This window comes from Leiobunum rupestre, chromosome 8 (assembly GCF_980474605.1).
Source record: "Leiobunum rupestre chromosome 8, qqLeiRupe1.1.hap1, whole genome shotgun sequence".
NCBI lineage: Eukaryota > Metazoa > Arthropoda > Arachnida > Opiliones > Sclerosomatidae > Leiobunum > Leiobunum rupestre.
The window spans coordinates 34,905,908-34,929,996 of record NC_143391.1 but is presented as its reverse complement, the minus strand read 5'-3'; the positions used below and the strand labels follow the sequence as shown (position 1 = coordinate 34,929,996).

Here is a 24,089-nt window from a genome sequence, read left to right as displayed (position 1 = left end):
ACTCAAATTTCAGAAAATCATAACTTTTAAAAATTTTTGAAATATTTCCGGTAAACTTCGGAAATCTTCATTGTCGAGGTAGATGAACGCACACAAAAAGTTTGGTTAAAATCTGTTACTATCATGCAGCAAAGTCTGATGATTTCAGAAATAATTACCCTTTGGTGAAATTTTAAAAAAGATATTAATGGGGCATGACATAAGGAAAATTCCTCCAGTATGTGAACTACAACTTTCTGAAACTTTTAGTTAATTTACTTCTGGTGATATAAAATATGAGTTACACTTACATATCGTTTATGAAACTCAAGTTTGTGAATATGTTTTTGGACAGGATCAATACTATCCCAAGGTGCAAAGAAAGTCGCAGTAATATAGCCAACATTGATCCAAGCAACACCAGTTGTACATTCAATGTCTTTAATATTACTTTGAATGTTATTTTCTAAAATAATTGCAAATAATAATCTTAAAGATATGCACTCATTTAAAAAAATAAAAAGATATTATTTACGTGTTAAGGAACGCAAATGTTTTATTGCAAAATTTGCCGTGTGTAAGAACTCCCCATATTCTCCTCCAGGTAAGCCTGCTTTTAGGGATAAATCAACCAAGCTCTGAAGGGTAAGATTATCCAACATGCTGTCCAAAATGGATTCCTCTTGCACTGAAGACCAATTATTGGCAATGCTATGTAAAGCAATCATTAAAAGTCTGAACCACTGTCTGACAATGTTAACATCACTGAAAAAAAATTTACAAACATATAAATTATTAATAATAAATCAACTAATAGAGTAATGGCACTCCGTAGCTTTGACCATGGTCGCCGTTTTGGTCGCAATTTTTTATCTATAGGAAAAAGCATGAGTGACGCGCCGTGACGTCACACTGCCATTACTCTATACTAGGTATTGATAAAAATGCCTTACTCTAAAACCATTTTGCTGTTTTCTAACAAAGATAAGTTTCTCCATAGTGACAACTTTAATGCCTGTAATTGTTCAATCTTCTCATCATAAACTCCAAGAGGAAAATGGCATTTCAGATTTTCTCCTTTAGTTATAAATTCTTTCTTTGAAGAAAGACTCTCAATCTTGTTATCACTCATAGGATCCAAAAAGCTCTCATTTACTAGACAACACATTAATGATAGTGGCATGATTTGATGTCCTTCAATTTTGAGTGAAGTAGTGTCTTGGTGATATTTCTGGCTCACATTGAGAAAGCATTTGAAATTAAAGCTACTTGGAGATCCTTGTACATTATCAAAATATTTCAGAAATAGAGGCAGAGTTAATTTTTTAAGCTAAAAAAAAATAATAATAAATCACCATATTAGAGCTGATAACAACTAATTCTTACTTGTTTAGGTGTTGACGTTTTTGCTTGTAAAATGAGGTTAATTAAAGATGGTGAGAGTACCAAAGAACAAATTTCCGTATTACCCAAGAAAGATTTTATCAATGGTGTAATAGAACTGCTTGAACTGGTTGATACTTTTATTGACTGATTCCCGAGTACTGATGATACAATTTTCGCCATGATTCTTGAGAACATGTATTCTCCAATTGGAAGCAGTTCAAGATTAACTTTAGCTTTTGGATTCAATATTAAATAGTCATCAGCAGATGTTTCATCTTCATTTTCCATTTTTACTGCATTAGATTGTTTTTGGGAGAGTAAATGCACCTCATCCATTGCTGATTTTATGATGTTCAAATCTGTGTCAATAATTGTTAGGGTCAACTGAATAAAAAATTGCAAATAATTATTTCAAAATATATTTATCTACCCTTTTCAGGTTCCGGGCTGTTTAATCCAATCAAAAGCTTCTTCATTATGACAGGCTTATTTTCAGTAAATTCTAGCCATTGTTTGACATTTTTTAGAGCTAAAACAGTATTCCAGGATAATAGATCTTGAAGACTAGATTCACAAAATAATAACAATAACATACACATCCATGAAAAAACAACCAAACAATTACTATACCTGTTTATAACAAAATAAGTATTAGCAGTCTGAGCAGATGAGAATGGTTCTGGAATAAGAATCAATGACGCTATCTTTGCTCTAAGTTTGTGATATTCCGGTACAATTGGAAAAATCTCAGCTGTAATTTGTTTAGACGCTATGTCTAGGTCATTAGTTTTAATATTTGTTCTAAAAAAATAATTAATTAATTAAATTTACTTTAAAAATTCCAAAGAAGACACAACATTTACTTTTTAAAAAAATCAAGCAATATAGGCAATGCATGCTTATTGGTCCAACTCCATTGAAGTTTCAATGTACTAAGTATTTGATCAGATTTAATAAGTTTGTGGTCCCTCTGATCGCAGAGAATCCATAACTGATTCAAAAACCACACAGATTCAAACAAGGCATTAGCCACTGAGGATGGAAATGGTTGGGTCACGTCTTCGGCAGCTTTCATGGTTGCTTTCTCTAGTTCTTCAAAGAACCTAGCTAGGCTAGAGCGAGAAGAATTTGACCTTAAATTTCTCGCAGACAGTGGAACGGGTGATTCACAAGATAATGACTGCATGTGAAACAGGCATGTTACGCAATTTCCAATTTTTCGTGTTTGGCATGAAGAGACGCAATGACTAGGTTTACTCCATTTATACTGGCAAATAACCATTGAGAACCGCAATCTAGGTTATTAGAGATAACATTTCCTCACAGGTGAAAAACAATTTAGAGTAGATCCAAATGTAGGCAATGAGATAAATTATTTACCTGTTACACAACCATTCCAGTTTGTCCGACTCTCCTTTACTGAGTTTAATAGTAATAAATCGTAAAAGCACTGGACAAGAATACAAATTCAATGGCAAGAGATCAAATTCTTTGAAAATTCTAGCAGCTAAAAAAACGCATCAAATATACTATAGCATTTACATTCTCTAGTATGCAATTGTAAAACAAAGCTACAATGAAGGACCATTAAAAAATTATTTATAGCATTGCAACTATAATACCCAAACTTACAGAATCTTGTGGATATTGTTCTACTGAAATCAAGAAGTTCCTTCACTATAAGCGACTCTGACATTTGAGACACAAGAGTTCCCACAGAATCATCTTCAAATATGTCCAAGGAATTCTTTGCCCACTTTAATCTCAAAGACATATCAGAAAAAGATGAAGATTCCAAAAAAATTGTGACTGTTTGACGAATTACAGATGGCCAATTAACAGGATCAGCCAAAAAATTTAGAGTCCACATGTCATTTTTTTCGTAACTTTCATCTAACTTGTTGTGAAATTTGGAAATATTTGTATTTTCAGACCCAGCAAGTTTTGCTTGTAAATACCGAAGCAAGTAGGTCACAAGTTGACCTTCACGCCTAACATTAGTTAACAAACTACTTAATGAATAATCATGGTCTGAAAAGTATGGTAAAGTATTAGATAATGGTTGGTTGTGAATTTGTTCAGTTCGATGATCATTCTCAGGTGAGATTAAATCTTTTGCTTCTTGCAAAAATTTGGATTTTATGACTTCATCTATCTTGCTTTCAAGTTCCTTAAAAAGTTAAAATGAATAAGTTTTCTTAGACAAATCAAATATTTATGGAAATATAATTTATAACTTAGTCTTTTCAGTAAACAGTGCCATGAGAAGTTCACTTAGAAGATGTTTAGCACATGAAAATCCAGCAGCTAAGTGAATTTCTCACATTGGAAGCCACAGAGGTTGTTTACTGAAAAAGCTAATAGCAGTAATTTATGTAAAAAAGAGGAACCATACCAATTTTATTTCGGGATTTATCAACATTTGGTGTAAATAAACATGTTTGGAACTTTTGCACAATGAATAGTAAAATGGTAAACCTTCATGAACATTTGCAATTGCCATTTTGGCAGTCTGTATAAGGTAAGATATGGAAGGTTTTTCAACAATGGTTTCTAAAAAAAATTTAAACATACAATATGAAGTATTCTGAAAAAAGTAAAGATCATAAAGTTAATCAACCTACTTTCTTCTAACATCATTTTGTGAAGGGTGAGTAAAGCATCAATAGCTAGTGTCTGCCCTTGGTATCCCAATGATCGTAATATTACTCTATTATCCCAGTCATCTAAAGGACCATAAGCAGGCTATATAAAATGTAAAACATTAATTTTAGTCCCTATTAATACTAAAAAGAAATCATTGACAATCTAATGATTTACAATCTTTCATTTTAATTTACGTCATAAAACAATGGTCATACTCACTTCATCTAAAATGAAAATTTCAATCCCTCTATTTCTCATTGCTCTAGATATTTCACCATTCTTAGGATCCATCGTTAGAAATAGTCTAAGAAGTTACATAAAATAAACGTCACTGTTTTTCAAAAAGCTGATAAAATTTTGCAACTCTTCGATAACTTTTTCAGAGGTACACCAATTTTCAAATAATGTATTCTAACTTTCTAAGATGTCCCCAACAAACGAATCGCGCATGAATTGTACTTAGAAAACACAAATATATATACAAACCGAAATTCAGGATGGGGAACTATTGTTCGAACAGAACCATCTATAAACCCTTGTTCAGTAATCGAAAGTACTCCATTAGGCTCCAATAATGGATTTAGTCTATCTAAAACTGAAGCACTGTTGGCGAAAGAAAAATAATGACTTTTGGAAAGTACAAAATTGGAAATAAATTAAGTTTGTTACCTGCATAAATTGGCATTGTCTATAAGTAGCCATTGTCCCTCCATGACAGCAGTCACCAGTTGACTATCAACCCATTCAAATCTTCCACCATCGCAAGAGCTTTGTTTACTATTAAACTTTGATTCTATCTCAACTAATTCACTTTCAATACTTTGTGCAGTGACGTTTTCCATTCCTATAAATAAAGGGAACCATGAAGAAAAATGGCCACTATTTTTTAACATATATGATGTTGGTTTCTCCCTAAACAGTGTGCTGCTAGAATGACTATAAAAGGCGAATTGTCTGGGTCAACGTTTTAGAAACGAGAAGCAGGAAATATCTCAGTTGAATTCGTTACACAGAGTTCTCGCGTGGTGCACGAGACGGACTTACACACATACTTGACAACAAACATCACGTATGGATCGACTGCCTCTAGAGATGGTGTCAGCACCATGTAATGTGGTTGAAAATGTGCGATAGAAAATTCGGTTTGAGTAAGATTGGCTCAGGGTGGAAGAGTAATAGCGCCTTCCATACTAATAGCAGCCACTTTGACCTTGAAAGCTCTATTGTTTAGTAAATTCTATGGATGGCTCTCGGAACAAAATGTTCATTAAACTCATGGTCATTTTGAAGTGATACATGAGGAGGTCTCATCTTTTACTCGAGCTGTTCTATAATAATAACCATTGGCCGAAGTCACTTGTACTCAGGGACGTACTAAATGGGGTCATATTCCAGGTGTGATTCTAGTGGTGACCATGGGTTCCGGTCGAAAACGTTTCTCCTCCTCCTCACTACTATTGCCTGAAGCCACCCAAAATATTATCTTGAAATATGCCTCATTCTTGCAAAGAGATGGCAAGCGCGCTCTCACTAGCCAGTCGTCGAGTGAGTGTTTTTCGGTTCAGCCTTGAATGCCTTTTTTCGACTACTCGATAACGAAATAGTATTTATCTTTTAATGACGCGCTGCCGAAAGGCAATTTTCCTAAGATGTCTAAGATCTTAAGAACCTAAGCCTGTGGACACACGACAGTTAAGGCCCATATCAACTAATTTTTAAATTAACCGAGCTCAATGGGATCAGGTTGCTTGTTCCAAAATAAAAAACTTTTACATAAAGGGCCTTATAACAAAATCGCGACTAGGGCGTCTAAGGACCATAATCCGCTCTTCGATGAAGCTACGGTCGGTAACCGATAAAGCGTTTTTAATTAGAAGTTTAGTTTAAGAGAAGCTATACGTTATAGTGTGTGATAGCTTTTTCGCGTTCTTTTAGTAGTTTTTGAACTCACAAACTGAGACTGTTGTGATAGCTTAGAATAGTACATGTACATTTGATCTTTAAATCGGAAATTAGGAAATTAATAAATTACACTAGATTTGCTGACAGATATATTAACCACTATACATCGTAGAAAAATGATAAAACCAATAACGGTTTCTTGACTTTTAATTTTAATTATTAAATCAATAAATTAAAGAGAAGAGATAATTTCGAAAACCGCCCGTAAACCTTTCGGGTCGGCGGTAAAGGCAGTTGGGGAAGGACACGTTAGGTAAAACAGAGGCATTCAGAGATAAAAATTTGGGCAAGGCAACGCGGGTGTACCAGCGCGAGTCAGGGAGATATAATACACCCTGACACTGTAAAACTTTCTCAGGATAGCCGGAACCGCTACACTTTTCATAACCACGAAAATTAATTTTCGTTCTTGTTTGAGTACACGAAGAAAAAACAAAAAGAATCTAGACGGGCTAGCCGCCCATAGTACACTTTCATTGGGCAACAACACACAGCGTTTTCTATTTTTACCTCTCCGAGGGGACTTTGTACCCTAGGAAGGGTTATACAACCACCGTGTCTGACTGTCTGTCTGTGGCTCTGTCTGTCAGGCCTACGAACGCGTTCGCATTTTCGGGGCAAAGCGTAATCACTGCGTACCCAGTTTCTTAGAATCAGGGAAAAGGTTTTTCCAAAAGCGCCCTCTTTTTGCCATTGGGTGTAGTATAATTTTTTAATCGGCCGGGATTCGAACCCGAGCCCTCTTGAACGACAGGTGAGCGTTCTACCGCAGAACCACGGATACAGTTACGCTTCACTGAAAATTAAAAACTCTTCCGAGGAGAGGTATATTTTGGCTTGCCAACTTGTTCTATTTGACAGCTATCTATCAACACTTCACGCTCCGATTGAGAGCTCGGATCTACTGAGATCATGTTTTTCGTATTCCATTTACTGCTCTTGAGCGTTCTGAGATCGCTCGAAATTGGTCTGCGGTTTCAGCAGATTCAGATCTTTCACAGAGCAATTTATTTACGAATTTCAAATCACTGACTGCTCGCGTGTTTCGTTTCAAATTCGGAAACATGTAGCATTTCTGTTTCGATGGTATTCGATAATAAATTTTTAACATTTTACATTTATAGTACAGTATATATAGTCATATGTCTTTAATATTATGTATCTATGTAACATTGGACAGTTACGTATTGCGAAATAATAGATGGACGATACAAAATAAGATAAGAGCTACTAACGATAAAAAAATTTGACTTCAAAACAAAAGGTACGGCCCTTGGACCTTGCTCCCTACACGCTGCTACCGCATATCCGTATTAGGCGGTATTGAACCAAACATCTTTGACTGCATTCAACATGACTGAGAAATTTTGAAGGACGATTTCAATAGCGTAGCCTTAACCTGTAGAATTCAGTATTGTTTAGCACTATGACAACAGTCGTAGAGGTCACCCCCCCCCCCCCCCCGCATGTTATCTGGAAATCTGGCCGGCCGAAAGACACGCGCTTTAGGTTTTTTTATGACCTTGAGCGACTCCCGTCAGCCTGGTCGGTGAACGGGGCGTTAAATCACGGACTGTAAATTTTAGAGGACCGGTATTCCCGAGGTATTTTACGCCCCGTTCACCGATCAGTCTGACGGGAGTCGCTCAAGGTCATATAAAAAAACTAAAGCGCGTGTCTTTCGGTCGGCCAGATTTCGAGATAAGATGCGGGGGGGGTCTATCTCTATGCCTGTACAAATGACCTTGACGGACTCTCTCTCTCTCTCTCTCTCTCTCTAGTTCGAAGTGATTGATGCTCGGGGAAACTAAAATACTACAGGGGAAGGCTACGCTTTACTCGTCCTCTAAAATTTAAAGTCCGTGGTTAAATACCTCGGGAATACCGGTCCTCTAAAATTTACAGTCCGTGATTCAACAATATAAGTTTCAGTAAAAATTTAAAAAGGCGAAAATAGGGAACTTACAAACTTACGTTTAATACAATTAACAGCCTACGATATTGCATAGTTCTAATAGTCGGCATATCTATATAATAAAAAGCTGTTGGTTGGGTGATAGGTAGGTAGGTTCGTTCGTCAACAGATTTTGGAGATTTATTTTTTTTTCGCGTTTTCGCATCGAGTCGGCTTCGATTTCCGATTTGGTTTTTAAATTATTTATTACAAATTTTCAAAAGTGACGCAAATGTCATTTTCTAAAAATGCTCCTGAGAGTTCGGCCGTGTTTGTCCCAACCCGCAATTGACGGCTTTTAAAATTCATTTTGCGCGTGAAAATACCTCTACATGTTATGGTCAAAGAAGGCTGTGTGCCCAAGACATGTACCTGTAGTGTCGCGCGCTAAAACGTCATTTCAAAATCCGTCAATACACCTGATATTATCTCTCTTTCCGCCGCGAATTTCGGAAGGGGGGGGGGGATCATATCGGGTAGTTTCATAGAAAAGGGGGAGAGGGTACCACGGTAATTATCACATGGAAAAAAGGGGGAGAGGATACCACGGTAATTATCACATGGAAAAAAGGGGGAGAGGGTACCACGGTAATTATCACATGGAAAAAAGGGGGAGAGGGTACCACGGTAATTATCACATGGAAAAAAGGGGGAGAGGGTACCACGGTAATTATCACATGGAAAAAAGGGGGAGGTGGGTACCACGGTAATTATCACGAGGGAAAAAGGGGGAGGTGGGTACCACGGTATTTATAACATGGGGGAAAAGGGGAGGAACGATAATTATCATATGGGGAAAAGGGGGAGGAAGGGCCTTACTGGGGTGGTTCTAATATGGGGAAAAGGGTACCACGGTAATTATAACATGGGGAAAAGAGGGAGGTGGGTACTACGGTAATTAAAACATGGGAAAAAATGGGAGGAATGGTAATTATCACATGGGAAAAATGGTTAGGGGGTACCCCGGTAATTATCACATGGGGAAAAAGGGGAGAAAGGGCCTTACTGCGGTGGTTCGACTATAGGGTAAATGGTGCCTAGGATATTCTCGCATGGGTAAAAGGGGGAGAGTGCCTTATTGCGGTGGATCGACTATGGGGAAAAAGGGTGCCACGGAAATTATCCCACGGGAAAAAGGGGTTGGGGGGGGGGCTACTGGAGTGGAGTGCATCGAAACACACAACTAGCTGAGGGCCCGCCTGTAAGGCGGGCTTCTCGGCTAGTAATATATATATATATATACAAAACAAAGACACTCGTATAAATAATGTAACCTACCGGTTTTAATTAGAACGGAAAGCAAGCTCCTAATAGTCTCGGCGAATGCAAGAAACGGACTCTGAGAGCCGTCCGGTTGGGGATTGGATTGAGTGGATATAAGCTGCGATGCATTTTCGTTCTTACGACACTCTTGCCACTTCTCGAGAAGAGTTTCCAAAATTTCACTCCGCAAAGCTTGTTGTTCGACGGATTGCTCCTTACTACGCGAGCAAACGAGTTCCCAACATCTCGCCCTCACGAGTTCATCAGTTGCTTTCCACAAACGTTCCAAATTTCTGCTGAGATCAGCCTGTTAAAAAAGACGCATTAAAGGCTTCATGTATTTTAAACGCGTACTAAGTATACACAGAAAAGTTCCCTTTCTTTTAGTAAACGTATAAGTAACATAATTAGAACAAAAACAGTTCTTCGAACTGAAAAAAAAAACAGTTTAGAGCTCGTTAAATGTGCAGCCTTAAAGGGACATATATTATTTTTTTGTTGATTAATATGTCAAATTCATTTAAAGTATTAAAAAATATTCCTGTGAACAACAGAATGACGTCATTCCGCCTTTCAAATCACAGTCCACTGCTCCTCCAATTTTTAACACAAAATCTTTGATCCAATTTTGCCCACAAAGGTATCCATATTTATATTTATTTTCTTCCCTACACATTTAACATTAAAATATTAAAATTTATTCTTATTATTATTTTATTTTTGTTGCAGCTTATTGCAATAAATAAATAATAATAAATTAATTAACTTAACAGCCGTCAAAAAATTAAACATTGAAAAATACTGATAGTTTAGTTTAACCAAAGATAATACGTATCCTGTATTCGATATCACGGTGCTTTTACATTGACTATACACCATGAAGCTGTTACCGAATTCCAGGCGAAATTCCGAAAAGTCGGGCTGCTAAATTATGGCCCAAAATTTTAACCTAACTTTTATTTCAATCGATATAGAATTACCAAATACCGTAAAGTGACAAAACTTAGGTTGAAATGAAAGCCAACTATATTATTTACCTTTTATCATCGAAGATTTGTTCGTTTTAAATCATTATGTTTAAACATGTTAGAATATGAAAATTAACATTTCACGCGGGCAGCCGGGCACGGGGCATTAAAACCGCCCTCAAAACGAAGCCGTGTCGGCAAGTTGGAAACTTTTTCTGACTTCCACCCGTTCCCGTTGCGCATGCGCGCCAATCTGAAACTTAAAAGGGAAAATGGATGCCTCGAAACCGTAATTTCCTGGCTTCAAAAACTTATGTTTTCTCGGCGTTATTGATTAAATTATAAATCGTGAAAAGACGGGCCTCTGAAGTGAAACACGCTGATTTTAAATCCGTTTACAGAATTTAAATACGAGAAGTGGTTGAGGTTAGAGCGCGACCCAAAAAAGGCCTAAAAGTCACTCAAGCTGACTTGACGTCTTCCACGACCAAACCGGTAAATTGCCAATATACGCGCAGCAAAGGTGGAAATGGGGAAAAAAGATGAGCTCTAAATATACTCCGCGGCCGCGGAGTATAATAATAATAAGTACGACACTTCCTATTGTTTTTAAGTTAATTCTCTAACTACACGACACTCTCGCCCAGCTCCAACTTCGGCTTGCAAGCGAACTGTGTAGAATATTATCGTGTTTATATTAACAAACACAGCACCCCACACAAGAACGCAACCCGTCAAAAGTCGTGGATTTTCTTGTCTACAATTTCATTGGTTAGACGCTTTAGCACCTACTGCCGTCGGAAGGGGAAAATTCGGAAATTGTCTTGCCCCCCACCCGTAAAACGTAAAGGCTCGTCCAATGAAATTTGTACACAACACTGCATTAGCGTGTTAAAGGGCTAGTTGCGTTCTCCTTGTGTTTGTTGCTGCGAGATGTCATAATTTTGATCAAATAAGAATTAAGTTTAATTTTCTACATTACAATTGGATCAAATATAAAACATTTTGGATAGTAACATCCAAATAATAATAATCAGCTAGGCTAATACCCAAGGCACCACCTTAGGCCCAAGTCATCAAGCGACTATTAAAAGCCATTAATTTGGGTGGCCGGGTTACAATGCGTAATATGGTGGTGGCAAGCCCTTCATGCCACGCGAGCCAACAGCTCCCTACACTCACTATTACCGTTAACCTCTACAAGTTTTTATGGAAAGGGGAAACCGAAGAGCTCGAGGGAAAACCCCTTAAACCAGTGGGGAGCGAACTTGAAAACTCTACGCAGGAGTTGTTCCGAGTTTTCACCCAGTGCCTCAAGTTGGGATCGAACCCGGCTCCTCTCGCTGCGATGCGAAAGTGCTAACCACTCCGCCACCATACTTAAATAGTCATATGGATCTGCCCAATTTTGGATATAGATTTGGAATCAAATTTGATCCACTACTTTCGTAAGCCTTGGGTATATTTAGACACTAGGGGGGCTCTGCAACGCGCAATAACCGTGAAAATCCGATCGGTGAGAATATTTGTTAATAATAATAATAATCAGCTAGGCTAATACCCAAGGCACCACCTTAGGCCTAAGTCATCATGCGACTTTTGAAGCCCTTAATTCAGGTGGCCGGGTTACAATGCGTAGGAGGGTGGTGGCAAGCCCTGCATGCCACGAGATCGAGCCAACAGCTCCCTACACTAACTATTACCGTTAACCTAGACAAGTTTTTATGGAAGGGGAAACGGAAGAACTCGGGGGAAAACCCCTTAAACTAGTGGGGAGAGAACTTGCAAACTCAACGCGGAAGGAGTTCTTCCGAGTTTTCACCCAGTGCCACAAGCTGGGATCAAACCCGGCTCCTCTTGCTGCGAGGCGAAAGTGCTAACCACTCCGCCACCCCACCGATTGTCATACTTATTGTTATTACGTTACTTACGGTAAAAGTGAGTCTAAGATTGTACTTGAGGGTCGAATAGGCGCACCACTTTAAGAACCCAGACAACAAAACAGGGGGGGGGGGGAATTGACAAGTTGATTCTTAAATTATAGTTATTTGCTGGCTTATCTGTGAAACAACATTTCGGGCTGGCGATATAAATAAAATTAAAAAGAAAGAACCCATTAATGCAGCGGGCTCGTTAACAACACAAACAATCACGTTTTATCAGGACATCACGCCTCCTTACTTCCTTTGCACTGGGGTTTCTCCTAACTAGTCACTCATCTTTGCCGTTTGCGTGTGGGAAAAGCAAAAAGGGGGCGGGGCCGCGAAAGAGAGCCAAGTTATAATATAAGTTCCCACGCGCGCGAGCCCCAACATCTTCCGGGGCCGGACAGGCGCTCCAAGTTCCGGGTTCTACCGCCAGAGCCCCTTACGTGGCAATCAAATTAGAGCGCCTTCGTTGTTATGGCAACGACAGAGTGGGCTAAACGTAGAGCGGCACGTAGAATAAAGGAACGGTCCCGGAATAAAGCCTGTTTGCTTTTTATATCGCTTCCCTTCCGCAAAGGAGACTCGCAACGGCGCTGAGGTAGGAAAGAGAATCGAGCGCCACGCCGCCTAGCGAGCGTGGACAAAAAAGAGTAAGCCGCTATAGCAACAATGACATATATACGCTCGGGTTCAGCCAGCGCTTCCCCGTAACACGCGGGTGTATCGTAAGTTTGGGGGAATACGTAGAATACGACTGAAGGGGCAAACGAGTGAGTGGGAGCCGAAGGTTCGTTCGCCTCCTTGTATTCCCTCAAATGTACAATACAGCCGCGTGCTGCTGGGAAGCGGAGTCTGTTCCGAGGGGCGACGCGGCGCCCTGTACTAGCATAAGCATGCGAGGAGATGGTATTGGCAAGCGGAGCAAAAAATTTCGAGTTCTCGCTGTCCAAGGAGGCATTATCAGAACACCAAAGGCTTATTTCCCAGGAAAGTTTTTACCGAGTAAAAGCGGAAATAACTGGCATCTTCTTAGCGCTAAGATATATGACCACAGCCTCGTCGCTTATCCGATTCTTCCGGGTGATAACGACAGATACACCAAGCATAAGTCATCCACTCGGTTATGTACGGTTCTATTATACTCCCAAAATAAATATTCAGATGCCAAGAACAAAGAGAGGTTGACGCTGTGGTGGTGATCGTGAAACTGATATTAGTGTTGATCCAGTACGATTTACTAAATTTCACGCGTTGCAATACCCTCGATTCATGCCGACACGGGCAATGTTCCGTCGTAAATTCTTGCTCAGGTGTCAAATCAATTAGAGGTCGGCGGAACGAATAAATTAACCGGCAAAATTTCGATTAACAATAAAAAGTTTGGTTAACTGTTTATTTATGAACATTTTATACGAATAAAAAACGATTTAACATGCAAAAATATTCGGTTTTTCGTATATTTATCGGTTATGAATAAAAATAAATAATTGGATAATTTCTTATTCAAACGCCGATCTCTAAAATCAATGAAGGAACAAATCGTTTCAGACTTTCAGCCAGGGGTTGAAGCCTTATTTTGACAAATCTATCTTTTTTTTTAGTTTTTAATTTTCTATAACAAAAGGTCGTCCAAAGTTTCATTTTTCCAACTGGACTTCAGTTTGTCAACTGACCAAAATCTCTGTTGGCGACACATAAGCCACAATAAGCTGAAATATTACATGGTCATCTCCTTTGACTGTGGTAATTACCCCTCTTGAAAACTACTACTTTCAACTCTAAGCGAGTAACGGGAAATTCAACTACTTTGAATTAATAATGACCAACAATTAAAATGAGTGATTCTTTGCAGGGTTGTCATAGATTTTCCATTTTCAAATTCGCTGACTTTTCCCTGACTGTCTAGCATCGTTTTCCGTGACCAATATTCGGCATGGCAATCAGATTACTCATAAAAACGATTGGAAATAGCACCGAAAAAGTAAACATTTTTAACTATAAATCAGAAGGAAATTACATTCCGCGGGACTGATGAGCTAGCTCCAAATAGGGCGATGGCGGTCTATCGCTGGTAATTCTGGCTATTTTAATTCATGACTCTAAGATCTATTCGGTACGAGTTTCGCGATTTTATTTTATTCTCGACGACCAGTTGGTCCGAGAATTTCGTAAGATTTATCATTACTTTAAATATTTTATTGTTTAGCTTTTTTGCCCCATTTTTATTATACACCTTTTCGCGTAATTTAGCTACATTCGCTGATTTAATTCCCTGACTTTTAAATCCATTTCCAAATTCTCCAACTTTTTGAGGAATTCATAATCCCTAAATAGCCTTAGAATGATCTCAAAATAGCCTTAATATAGTATCAAAATAGCCTCAAAATATACCAAAATGGCCTTAAAATAGTCCCAAAATTACCCAAAATGGCCGAAATATATCCCAAAATATTCGGATTCCAAAAAGACCTTATAATTGTCCCAAAATAGCCTTAGAATGATCTCAAAATATCCCAAAATGGCCTTTAGTCTCAAAATATCCCAAAATCGCCTTAATAGTCTCAAAATATCTCAAAACAACCTTAGAATGATCTCAAAATATCCCAAAATCGCCTTAATATAGACTTAAATACCCCAAAATGGCCTTAGTCTCAAAATATCCCAAAATTGCCTTAAGTCTCAAAATATCCCAAAATAGCCTTAATAGTATCAAAATAGCCTCAAAATATACCAAAATGCCCATAGAATGATTACAAAATATCACAAAATGGCCTTAATAGTCTCAAAATAACCTTAGAATGATCTCAAAATATCTCAAAATCGCCTTGATATAGTATCAAAATGAATGACAATCGAACTCCCTGATATTTCGGGGTTTTCAAAATATCCTAAGAAATCGCTATAATTTGCAAAATAAGTAATTAATTCCTTAAATAGTAGAAGGATGACCATCGCTAATTACAAAAATTTTAGCGATGCCACTGGATAATAAAGAGCTTGCTAAATTCTACAATTATCAAATCGTGTTTTAAATCCAACATTTAATTAAGCGTAACGTAATATAAATTATGCCTAAATTCATATTTTGCCAAGATTTATTCCCAGATAAAGACGGTTTGATTGCCAGTTTTGAGAAATTTAAAGAAACTCGCCATGAAATCTGCTTTCGAGCAATTGTACGATCGTGGCTAAAAAGGCCACAGAATCGTTTCAATTCTGAGAATGGGGCTTCGTAATTACACGTTTCTACGGGCAATTTTATGTCTCGGGCCCCCGAATTTTAGGGGCCCCATTTGGCCTAATTGAGAGCGGGGAGTAACATAATGGCGTTACATCTTGAGGGGCGCAAAATGGGTCCCAAAATCACATTGTTCCAACTAGCCTCGAGTGGAAAGAGGTAATGTTCGCTCGGGTCACGTGACGAACCTTTAAGCGAGCGATTTCCAACGTTATTAAAAACCTACGGTACCCAAAGGAACCTTAAAAATTACGTCAATATTAAAAATATTTGCAAAAGATAAATTTAGAGAGAAAGTCTCGAGGGAGGGAGAATTTCCGATTGTAAGGATGAAACGACGGGGGGGGGGGGGGGCAGCTTCGTTTTACGATCGGGGAGCTCGCATCCTTTTATTTTCACGAGCGCGCGTGCCCATGTTCGGTGAGAAATCGTTAATCTCCCCCGCCGACAGGTAGCGTGCACAGCGTTTGGCCACCCTTCCTCGTAAAATATGCACTATAGAGCGGGGCTTTTTCGTGAGCTACGCACTAACTACCTCCCTTTCCGGGCACACTACATCCAGATATAAATACGCTCCGGAAAAGGATTAAGCGGCCATACGATTGTACTGGCTCGTAAGACTTACGGAGTATTCGAGGAAGGCCGAACTCGCGGAGAAAGATTCCAAGGAGTCCCGAAGAGCCATGTGGACCGAGGAAAAGAAGTGGCATCTTTACCTATTGGACGAATATAGGTCACGTGACCAGACAAAACGTATGACGTTCCCTTCGCGGGCCCCGTTCATACCCGAGACACTCACGGAATAATTCAGCAGCGGTCACGGATTCAATACCTAATCCATTAATTAAAAATGTGGCTTTAAGGTAAGGTATTGTCGATCAAATTTCCGGGGTTTACCAAGTGGGAGCGCGAAATGTCAAATCATAGCGAAGGATTTGAAACGTTTTCTACCGGGTAGTAGCGAGTTTGAAAATGGTTTTCTTAAGCCAACAACGATCGGTTTCAAACTTGAAAGGGACCGCGTAGCTTGACGGTAATTAGGTTGACAGGGGAGTACCGTATTGTTTTCAAAGAATGCATCCGCCAGCCTGTTTCGACTGGACGGTAAGTTTAAGATTTCGTTCGGTTTCGTAAAAATGGTTCGTCTGGACTGGGAACGCAGCCAAAGGCATTCCACGCTTAAATACGCGTGAGCCCGCGGTCCTTCTCGGAAGGATCCGGGAAAGGAATAAAGAGAAATGCCAGTCGTTGCTCGAAAAAATACTCCGCAGCCCAAACGATTTCCGATTTATTTTCGAGTCTGCTCGATGGCTCTCCTTTGAAACGGCGCCGCCGAATCATAACAAGAGAAAAGAAAATAAGAAAGCCGATCCATTTCTACTTCTTTTTTGTATATATTTCGCCACCGGTATCGAAAATTTCTCCTGACACCCCCCCCCCCCCTTCTATCTGACTGCGGGACAGGGAGGACGGCCGCTTGATTCAATAACGGTCGTGCCTATAAAGAGGTGTTGTCTTCCTTCGTCTCGTAAATGGGCAGCGAGTGCTGACCGATGGTGCGCGAAAGGTGAATCTATATCACCTCCGCGTTCGAGCATTCGCCACACGGACATTACAAGGGGCCAGCCCAAAAACAAAACGCGTCGGACATCGGATGAACACTCCTCCCTTCGTATAGTACTATTTCAGATGTGGAAACTCCCATTTCATCGATGTTCAGGTGAAGAAACCAGATACGAGCCTACATACTCCGATATTAAATTGGTGGGTCCAAAGAACCCTAAGAATTCGTTTGAAGACTAATTTCCGGTCTTTACTTTCTTTTGGAATAAGTTGTCTGAAACGCCGGCGATTTTAAGCCGGAAACAAAGAACTGCCTCTGACATTTTCCAAATACCAATTCAGCGGCGTGGGTCGAAATATTTCATTTAGTTCTATAAATATCGCGTTTGCCAAATTGCTGGAAATAGCTTTCAAAAACTTTCAAAGTTCCAATAATAATAATTCTGGTTTATTAAGACATTCGGGGAAAGGATATTTGGTTTCGTCTCTTGTTTTGGCAGAAGCGTGCTGGATTTTAAATTAATGAATATGCCAGTGCCACTTTTCAAGATGATAAGATTGGAAACGCGTTGCCTTACAGTCAAAAGCGGTTATCTTCTAAATACATTTTTCTTTAGGCAATTTAAGTATTAAAAAAAACGGTTACCAATATCGCGATTTTAAGATAATATTACAGATTTTGTTTCGATTAAACGGTATTTGATACCGTTTTTTACCTGATTCTTTAGAAGTTGTTTATTCTCCTGATTGAGAAAATTATCTGTTTCGAGAGAAACGACAACCTTAAACTTTGACGTAGATATTTCAGATTAAAAAGCAATTGATAACTGGTTTAAAATCGATAAAAATCGTTATCGGTTAAATTACAATATCAAACATCACAACTTATTAAAAATGATTAAAAAATCTATAATTTTGAAACTATTAGTAGTATTTCAAATATTTTTCTTATAAATGAAAGTCAATATGCTTTTTCGAAAATCCGAAAAAAATAAAGACCAAAATTGGCCGCCATTTTGTCTGTTTTTGGCTTACGGCGATTTTTTTTATCGTTTTCGGGTTCCGAATTTAATGTTGGTCACGCCAAGCGGATAAGACTCGTTATTATGGTTTTGAAATGCGACGCCATCTTGGAAAATGGTAGCTCCCACATACGCAATAGCCGCGGTAATTTCTTACCGATTTGATTGAAATTCCAAAGCATCCTAGAAAAGGAAAACTGACCCAAGACGACGGAGTCTACTAAACCCCGAGTGAGTGAAATAAGCGTATCTAGGCACCGTACAGTAATATCATAGGGGGAAAAAGACAAATAATTAAAAGTTTTAGAAGCTGTTGAAAGCCTTAAAGCGCAGACCGGGAGCGCAAACAAAGGATCGAGTAAACCGGTCGAGAGTTACTTCAATATTTAACGCACTGGCAAGAAAGCCGACGAAGGTAGCTTGGGCTTACTCGAGTCGCCCCTCGGAAGCTTTACCGGACATTACCTACGAATGCTGAAATAATCTCCCATTTCGCCTTTTCGTGTATTAATTAAAATGGAAGTGGGTGGCAGCGCGACATCGGCGGCCATTTCGCGGGGACCATCTTCTCGGCTTTCAATAAAACAAATCTGCCCGCGCACGACGCGGCCATTCCGTCTCATAAATCAACAAGCCGGACGAATTCGCCGCCTAAAATAAACAGCAAAGCCCGCCCCGACTAATTACGGCAGGATCAGCGGACTCGTTTCCAAGCCGCCACACTTTTATCGGCACGGTATTCCCGCGATCAGTTCAAGGAGACACTAAATCGTTTTAAAATTTCGACCCGAATTCCAGTTAGCTCCTCCTCTTGCATCAAGACACTCGGATATACCGTGATTCGATAGCCCCACCCCTCAAAACGTAAACTACTCCGCGGCCATTAAAAATTTACGAGATACAAAGTTAGAGTTTAGGCAAAATGTATATTTCTTAAAATGACATTTTCACAAAATAATTAGTGAATTAAATTAAGGAGCAAATCAAATGAAAGTAGGCCTAATTAAAGAACAAATTAAATGAAGTATTTAAAGAACAAATTAAATGAAGTATTTAAAGAACAAATTAAAAGAAAGTATTTAAAGAACAAATTAAATGAAGTATTTAAAGAACAAATTAAAAGAAAGTATTTAAAGAACAAATTAAATGAAGTATTTAAAGAACAAATTAAAAGAAAGTATTTAAAGAACAAATTAAAAGAAAGTATTTAAAGAACAAATTAAAAGAAAGTATTTTAAGAACAAATTAAATGAAGTATTTAAAGAACAAATTAAAAGAAATTATTTAAAGAACAAATTAAATGAAGTATTTAAAGAACAAATTAAAAGAAGTATTTAAAGAACAAATTAAAAGAAAGTATTTAAAGAACAAATTAAAAAAAGTAATTAAAGAACCAATTAAAAGAAAGAAATTAAAGAACCAATTAAAAGAAAGAAATTAAAGAACCAATTAAAAGAAAGTAATTAAAGAACAAATTAAAATAACAAGATAAGTCAATTTAATTTAATATTGATAAAAATTAAAATAAATTAAAAACAAGTTAAATTTAATATTGGTAAAAATTAAAATAAATTAAAAACAAATTAAATTTAACATTGGTAAAAATTAAAATAAATTAAAAAACAAATTAAATTTAATATTGGTAAAAATTAAAATAAATTAAAAACAAAATAAATTAATTTAATTATAGTACCAATTAAAATAAATTAATTATAGTATCAATTAAAATTAATTAATTATAGTATCAATTAAAATAAATTAATTAAAGTACCAATTAAAATAAATAAATTAAAGTACCAATTAAAATAAATAAATTAAAGTACCAATTAAAATAAATAAATTAAAGTACCAATTAAAATAAATAAATTAAAGTACCAATTAAAATAAATTAATTAAAGTACCAATTAAAATAATATTGAAATAAATTAATTAAAGTACCAATTAAAATAAATATTGAAATAAATTAATTATAGTACAAATTTAATTAAATTGACAAAGTATAAATTAAATTAAATGAAATCAGCATAAAGATCTGAGATATGACTTTACCAGAGATGGGCGTTGCTCAGTTTTTTGGTATCAACTTACTGCTCAACTTTAAAAATACCAGCTATTATCTCACGAATTCATATCAATATCAGCGTCGCTTTAATAAATTCACGATGAATGATAGTGACCGCCTTAAACTGATATCAAAGCTTTTGTTCTATGTTTCACTTCAAAACGTAGACACCTTTCATTCAATAGACGATTTATCAAAGTAAACTAGAAATATGTTTTATTCTAGATTGAATTATCTTGACGGAACTAATTAAAGCTTAAACTTTAGGACGATATTGCGTAGATAACACTCGCTCTTTTTTCACAAATTAAGGTTTTTTCAGTTTTTCCCTTCCAGATTGGTTTCATAGATTGAACAAATATTACAAGTTTGACGTAAATTTGCTATCGCTGGTATCTGATTTTTTACGAATATTCTTTATCGAAGAGTGAATTAGTTTTTTAAATAATGTGCTGTTCGTGACCCCTAACATCAATATTTTTATTTTCAAAGGAGGATCGGCTCATTAATATGATCATAAAAAACCAAACCTCAAGTTTTAATAAATTAATCTAAAGATAATTTCGCACACCGGCATTCATCAAATGTACGAAGCAAAATTGTGGGAGAAGGGTTGATTTTTTTTGGTGGGTTCCAACTTCAAAATATTGTCGGGAGTAACCTTGGAAAACGTTTCAAAAGCGTAAGAATTACTTATCCGTTTCGATTTAATTCATCTTAGTCACTAATTAAGGTTATTGTTTAGCTTCCCAATAACAATATTAAAATAAATATGTAGCATTAAAATTGATAAGCATAAAATTTAATACGAAAAATTGTACCAATGAAAAGTCTGAAAAGATACGCGAGCAGAATCTGAAGCTCCAATACTCAATATTATTTATTTTACTATTTCCAGAGAAAACCCATTGTAAGACGTTTCAGTTTTCTTCCGTTGTCTTTTTGCTGGTGTTTAAGTACAATATTTTATATTTGCGGTCTCCCGTGTTCCTGGTATATTAAACAGTCTTGGACTAAATCAATACCAAACCTTGCTTTGTTGGGACCCGAGACATTGGTACCAGAAAAAGGGACTTCACCCGCGTATACATAATAACTATTTAAATTATACTTTCCGAAACACCTTGAATTAAACTTTGCAGTTAAAGACGGGTATTTAATTTCCCTGGGTTGTTGCAGTCGTGAAATATCGCCTACCGTCTCTGTTCTCGAACCGGAATCTCCCGTCGTTAATGAAAAACTAATGCAAGCTTCTTACGATTAAAGGGAATATAACCTCAGGTTTTACGTGTGGAACACCAAACGTCGAATATTTCCCGCTCCCTCCTGTGACTTAAGATATTTTTGGCGCTGTTTAGTGACTTCCCGCCAAAATTGCTTACATAAAAAAGCATAAAAACTACTTGAGGTTATATTCCCTTTAACCGCTATTTATTAGTTCGTACGTTTAACGTTAAGCTTTTTTTAAATAGCGAAAACAAAATTCCTCAGCTGATAATGCATAAAGCGGTGAGAATATTTTTACCTAGGCCCCGTGACTATGTAGCGCATTAGATTTTTCTTAATTCAAAAATGATTACCGATATTTGTGTTAAAATATATTATTCTTAAAAGTTCATATCTTCGGCCCTTTTTATATGCGCAGAAAATACTAGTTTGACAGATAAAAAAGGATTTTTCCCCCTAATATCATTTGAAGTGATAGCTCGTGAACGCCGTTAACGAGGTAACTAAAATTAATTCGCGGTAGTAATTTATCGGAATATTCTTTTCCTATTCTCCTCACAAAATTGAAATCTTCTGGAAATTATTTTTAGATAGATCTAGAATTAAACATCATGTGGCGAAATAATATTGGAAAAAATAGTCGTTAAATCTCGTATCTTGATGCATTCATTCATCATTAAGTTTTTAACTACTTTATATAGTACATAGTTTCGATGCGAAATTTAATTTTCTAGAGTTATCAGATATTTGGTGAGCAGATACTATTCTTCGACAGTGAGTGAAATATTTCCAAAGTACCATATTTAAAACACCATTTAAAAACTGTAATGTTAATACTAATTATTTCAAAAGAAATATTCGTAGAATGATATTTTCGCGGGGAGTTCAGATTGAAGGTATGGCTGGCATTAATTCTCATTTTATATATTAATATATATTTCTTATAATATATATTATCTTAAAGGGGAATTGTCAACACTCTAAAATTAGTTAAAAACCATTTAAATGGATAGAGGACGTCCGAAAATGGTTATACAAAAAATTTCATGTTAATATTTCCAGTATTTGATTTATTATTAACAACCAAATTTCGTGTTTTATCCCCCCCGACTCGAGAATCTCAGAACCACTTGGTTGAACCTACCTGCAGCGCCATCTCGTGAACGAAATATTATTTTCCCCGGTTTTATCTTTTTTCGGTCGGAACTGTCGTCTGCTACGACATTCTCCTTGGCTTTTTAACTGAGTTATATTCGTAGATTGTAGTTTATCGTGTTTTTAAAATGCCTTACACGCCACCTTTTCTAAAATTTTTGCCGCTTCATTCTTTTGGCGCTGCACGTAGGTTCAACCGCGATTTCTGAAATTTTTGGAGCCGTTTGATGTAGGTTGCGGAAAAAGTAGCGTAACTTCTTAAATACTTTTCCAATAACTATAAAAATTCAGGGAAATAATCATTTATTTATTTTCTATCGTTCTGTAAAAAAACCTCGTAATTTTTTGTTTTGGTGACAATTCCCCTTTAAGTATAAGTAAATTAGTAAACACGAGTACGAGCGATTGACTAACCGGATTCTATAAATTTATTAAACAAGTAATTCATCCACTAATATTTCTTCGTAATTGAATTTTTTTAAATCCTACGCGGTCTTATAAAATGGTAAATCACACATACGCAATAGCTGCATTTAATTAAATGATCCAAAGAGTGCTAGTGCAGGCGAGATAAGAAAAAAAAATAGGGCTGTGCGAGTAGTGGTTTTAGGCAATCGAGTCAGTTATCGAGTATCAAATATTTTTCATCGAGTATTCGAGTCGAGTTATATTGAACTTGATTAAGGGGAAACTTTCTCTTATTCCAGTCGAGTAACTAAAAAAATCTCGAGTAATAATTTTAACGAGTCGGGTTATCGAGTACTTGATTAGGAGCTGGTTTTATTCAAGTAATTATGAAATTAAACTAAATTTAAATGGAGTATAAAGAAACTTTCAATGCTGAAAAATATTCCTTTAATTTAAATGAACCACAGTTTCCACAACTTTGTAGCTACCGTTTATTGCCCCCCAAAAAGTTGTAAAAACCCCTCTTTGAACTTTGAAGCAACGAGGATAGAAAAAACTAATACTCGACGAGTTTAGAGAGCAGCTTGCCGGGTATTTTGCCAACCCTGCAGGGTGACCACTGAAAAACTCCAAAATATTTATAGGAACATAGAAAATTCCACAGTTGATTTATAGGATAATATAGGAGAATTTTCTTTGATAATATAGGAACATATAGGAGTATTATGTTTGATAATATAGGAACATAAAGGAAAATTTCCATAAATAAAATTTAAATTTGTTTTAATATAAAAGGAACTTTTTTAAGCAGCCGATGATATTTTTAATTCCGTTCAGTGCAGTTCTTTAGAGAAGCAGTTTAAATTTTATCAAAGGGATTTAGTACATCTGTATTACGAAAAGTGAACTAGGCACGCGGAAAATTCGAAAAACCGCGCGAAATACAAAATAATATCGAATTATAGGAAAATATAGGAAAAATGGTTAAATTATAGGAAAATAAAGGAAAGCATTGAAATATAGGAAAAATTATAAAATAAAGGAAGAATGGTCACCCTGCAACCCTGATAAAAATACATTTGTACATCCAACAAATTAAAAGATAATATTTAATTTTTTTTCTAGATGAAAAAAATGCGCTGATTTCCTTAAAAAAAAAGTTTACCGGTCTACCTCACTTCCTTCCCTCGCCCCCCCCCCCCCCTTTTTTTTGGCGGAAAATGCCGTTAAGCCTATGTGATCGATGTGCAAAATGCATACATATTTGAAAAGCTTATGCTCTGTTTTATAATCAAAGTCCTATAGGAATTTACAATACGACTAACCAT

At 36.8% G+C, this 24,089-nt stretch overlaps 1 protein-coding gene across 1 annotated transcript in view; it reads right to left on the bottom strand.

Annotated features, from left to right (window-relative positions):
- The window catches only part of LOC149933277 (midasin), a 106,092-nt gene that overhangs the window by 10,331 nt on the left and 71,672 nt on the right, over nt 1-24,089 (bottom strand). The window contains exons 29-43 of the mRNA XM_090156633.1: nt 9,206-9,497; nt 4,681-4,855; nt 4,498-4,614; nt 4,231-4,315; nt 3,990-4,110; nt 3,761-3,918; nt 2,998-3,535; nt 2,746-2,872; nt 2,229-2,660; nt 1,996-2,166; nt 1,796-1,929; nt 1,366-1,724; nt 933-1,309; nt 515-744; nt 291-445 (exon numbers count right to left, since the gene is read on the bottom strand). Of these exons, the coding sequence (XP_090012759.1) occupies nt 291-445; nt 515-744; nt 933-1,309; nt 1,366-1,724; nt 1,796-1,929; nt 1,996-2,166; nt 2,229-2,660; nt 2,746-2,872; nt 2,998-3,535; nt 3,761-3,918; nt 3,990-4,110; nt 4,231-4,315; nt 4,498-4,614; nt 4,681-4,855; nt 9,206-9,497 (3,471 nt within the window). The remainder of the gene's footprint in view (nt 1-290; nt 446-514; nt 745-932; nt 1,310-1,365; nt 1,725-1,795; nt 1,930-1,995; nt 2,167-2,228; nt 2,661-2,745; nt 2,873-2,997; nt 3,536-3,760; nt 3,919-3,989; nt 4,111-4,230; nt 4,316-4,497; nt 4,615-4,680; nt 4,856-9,205; nt 9,498-24,089) is intronic.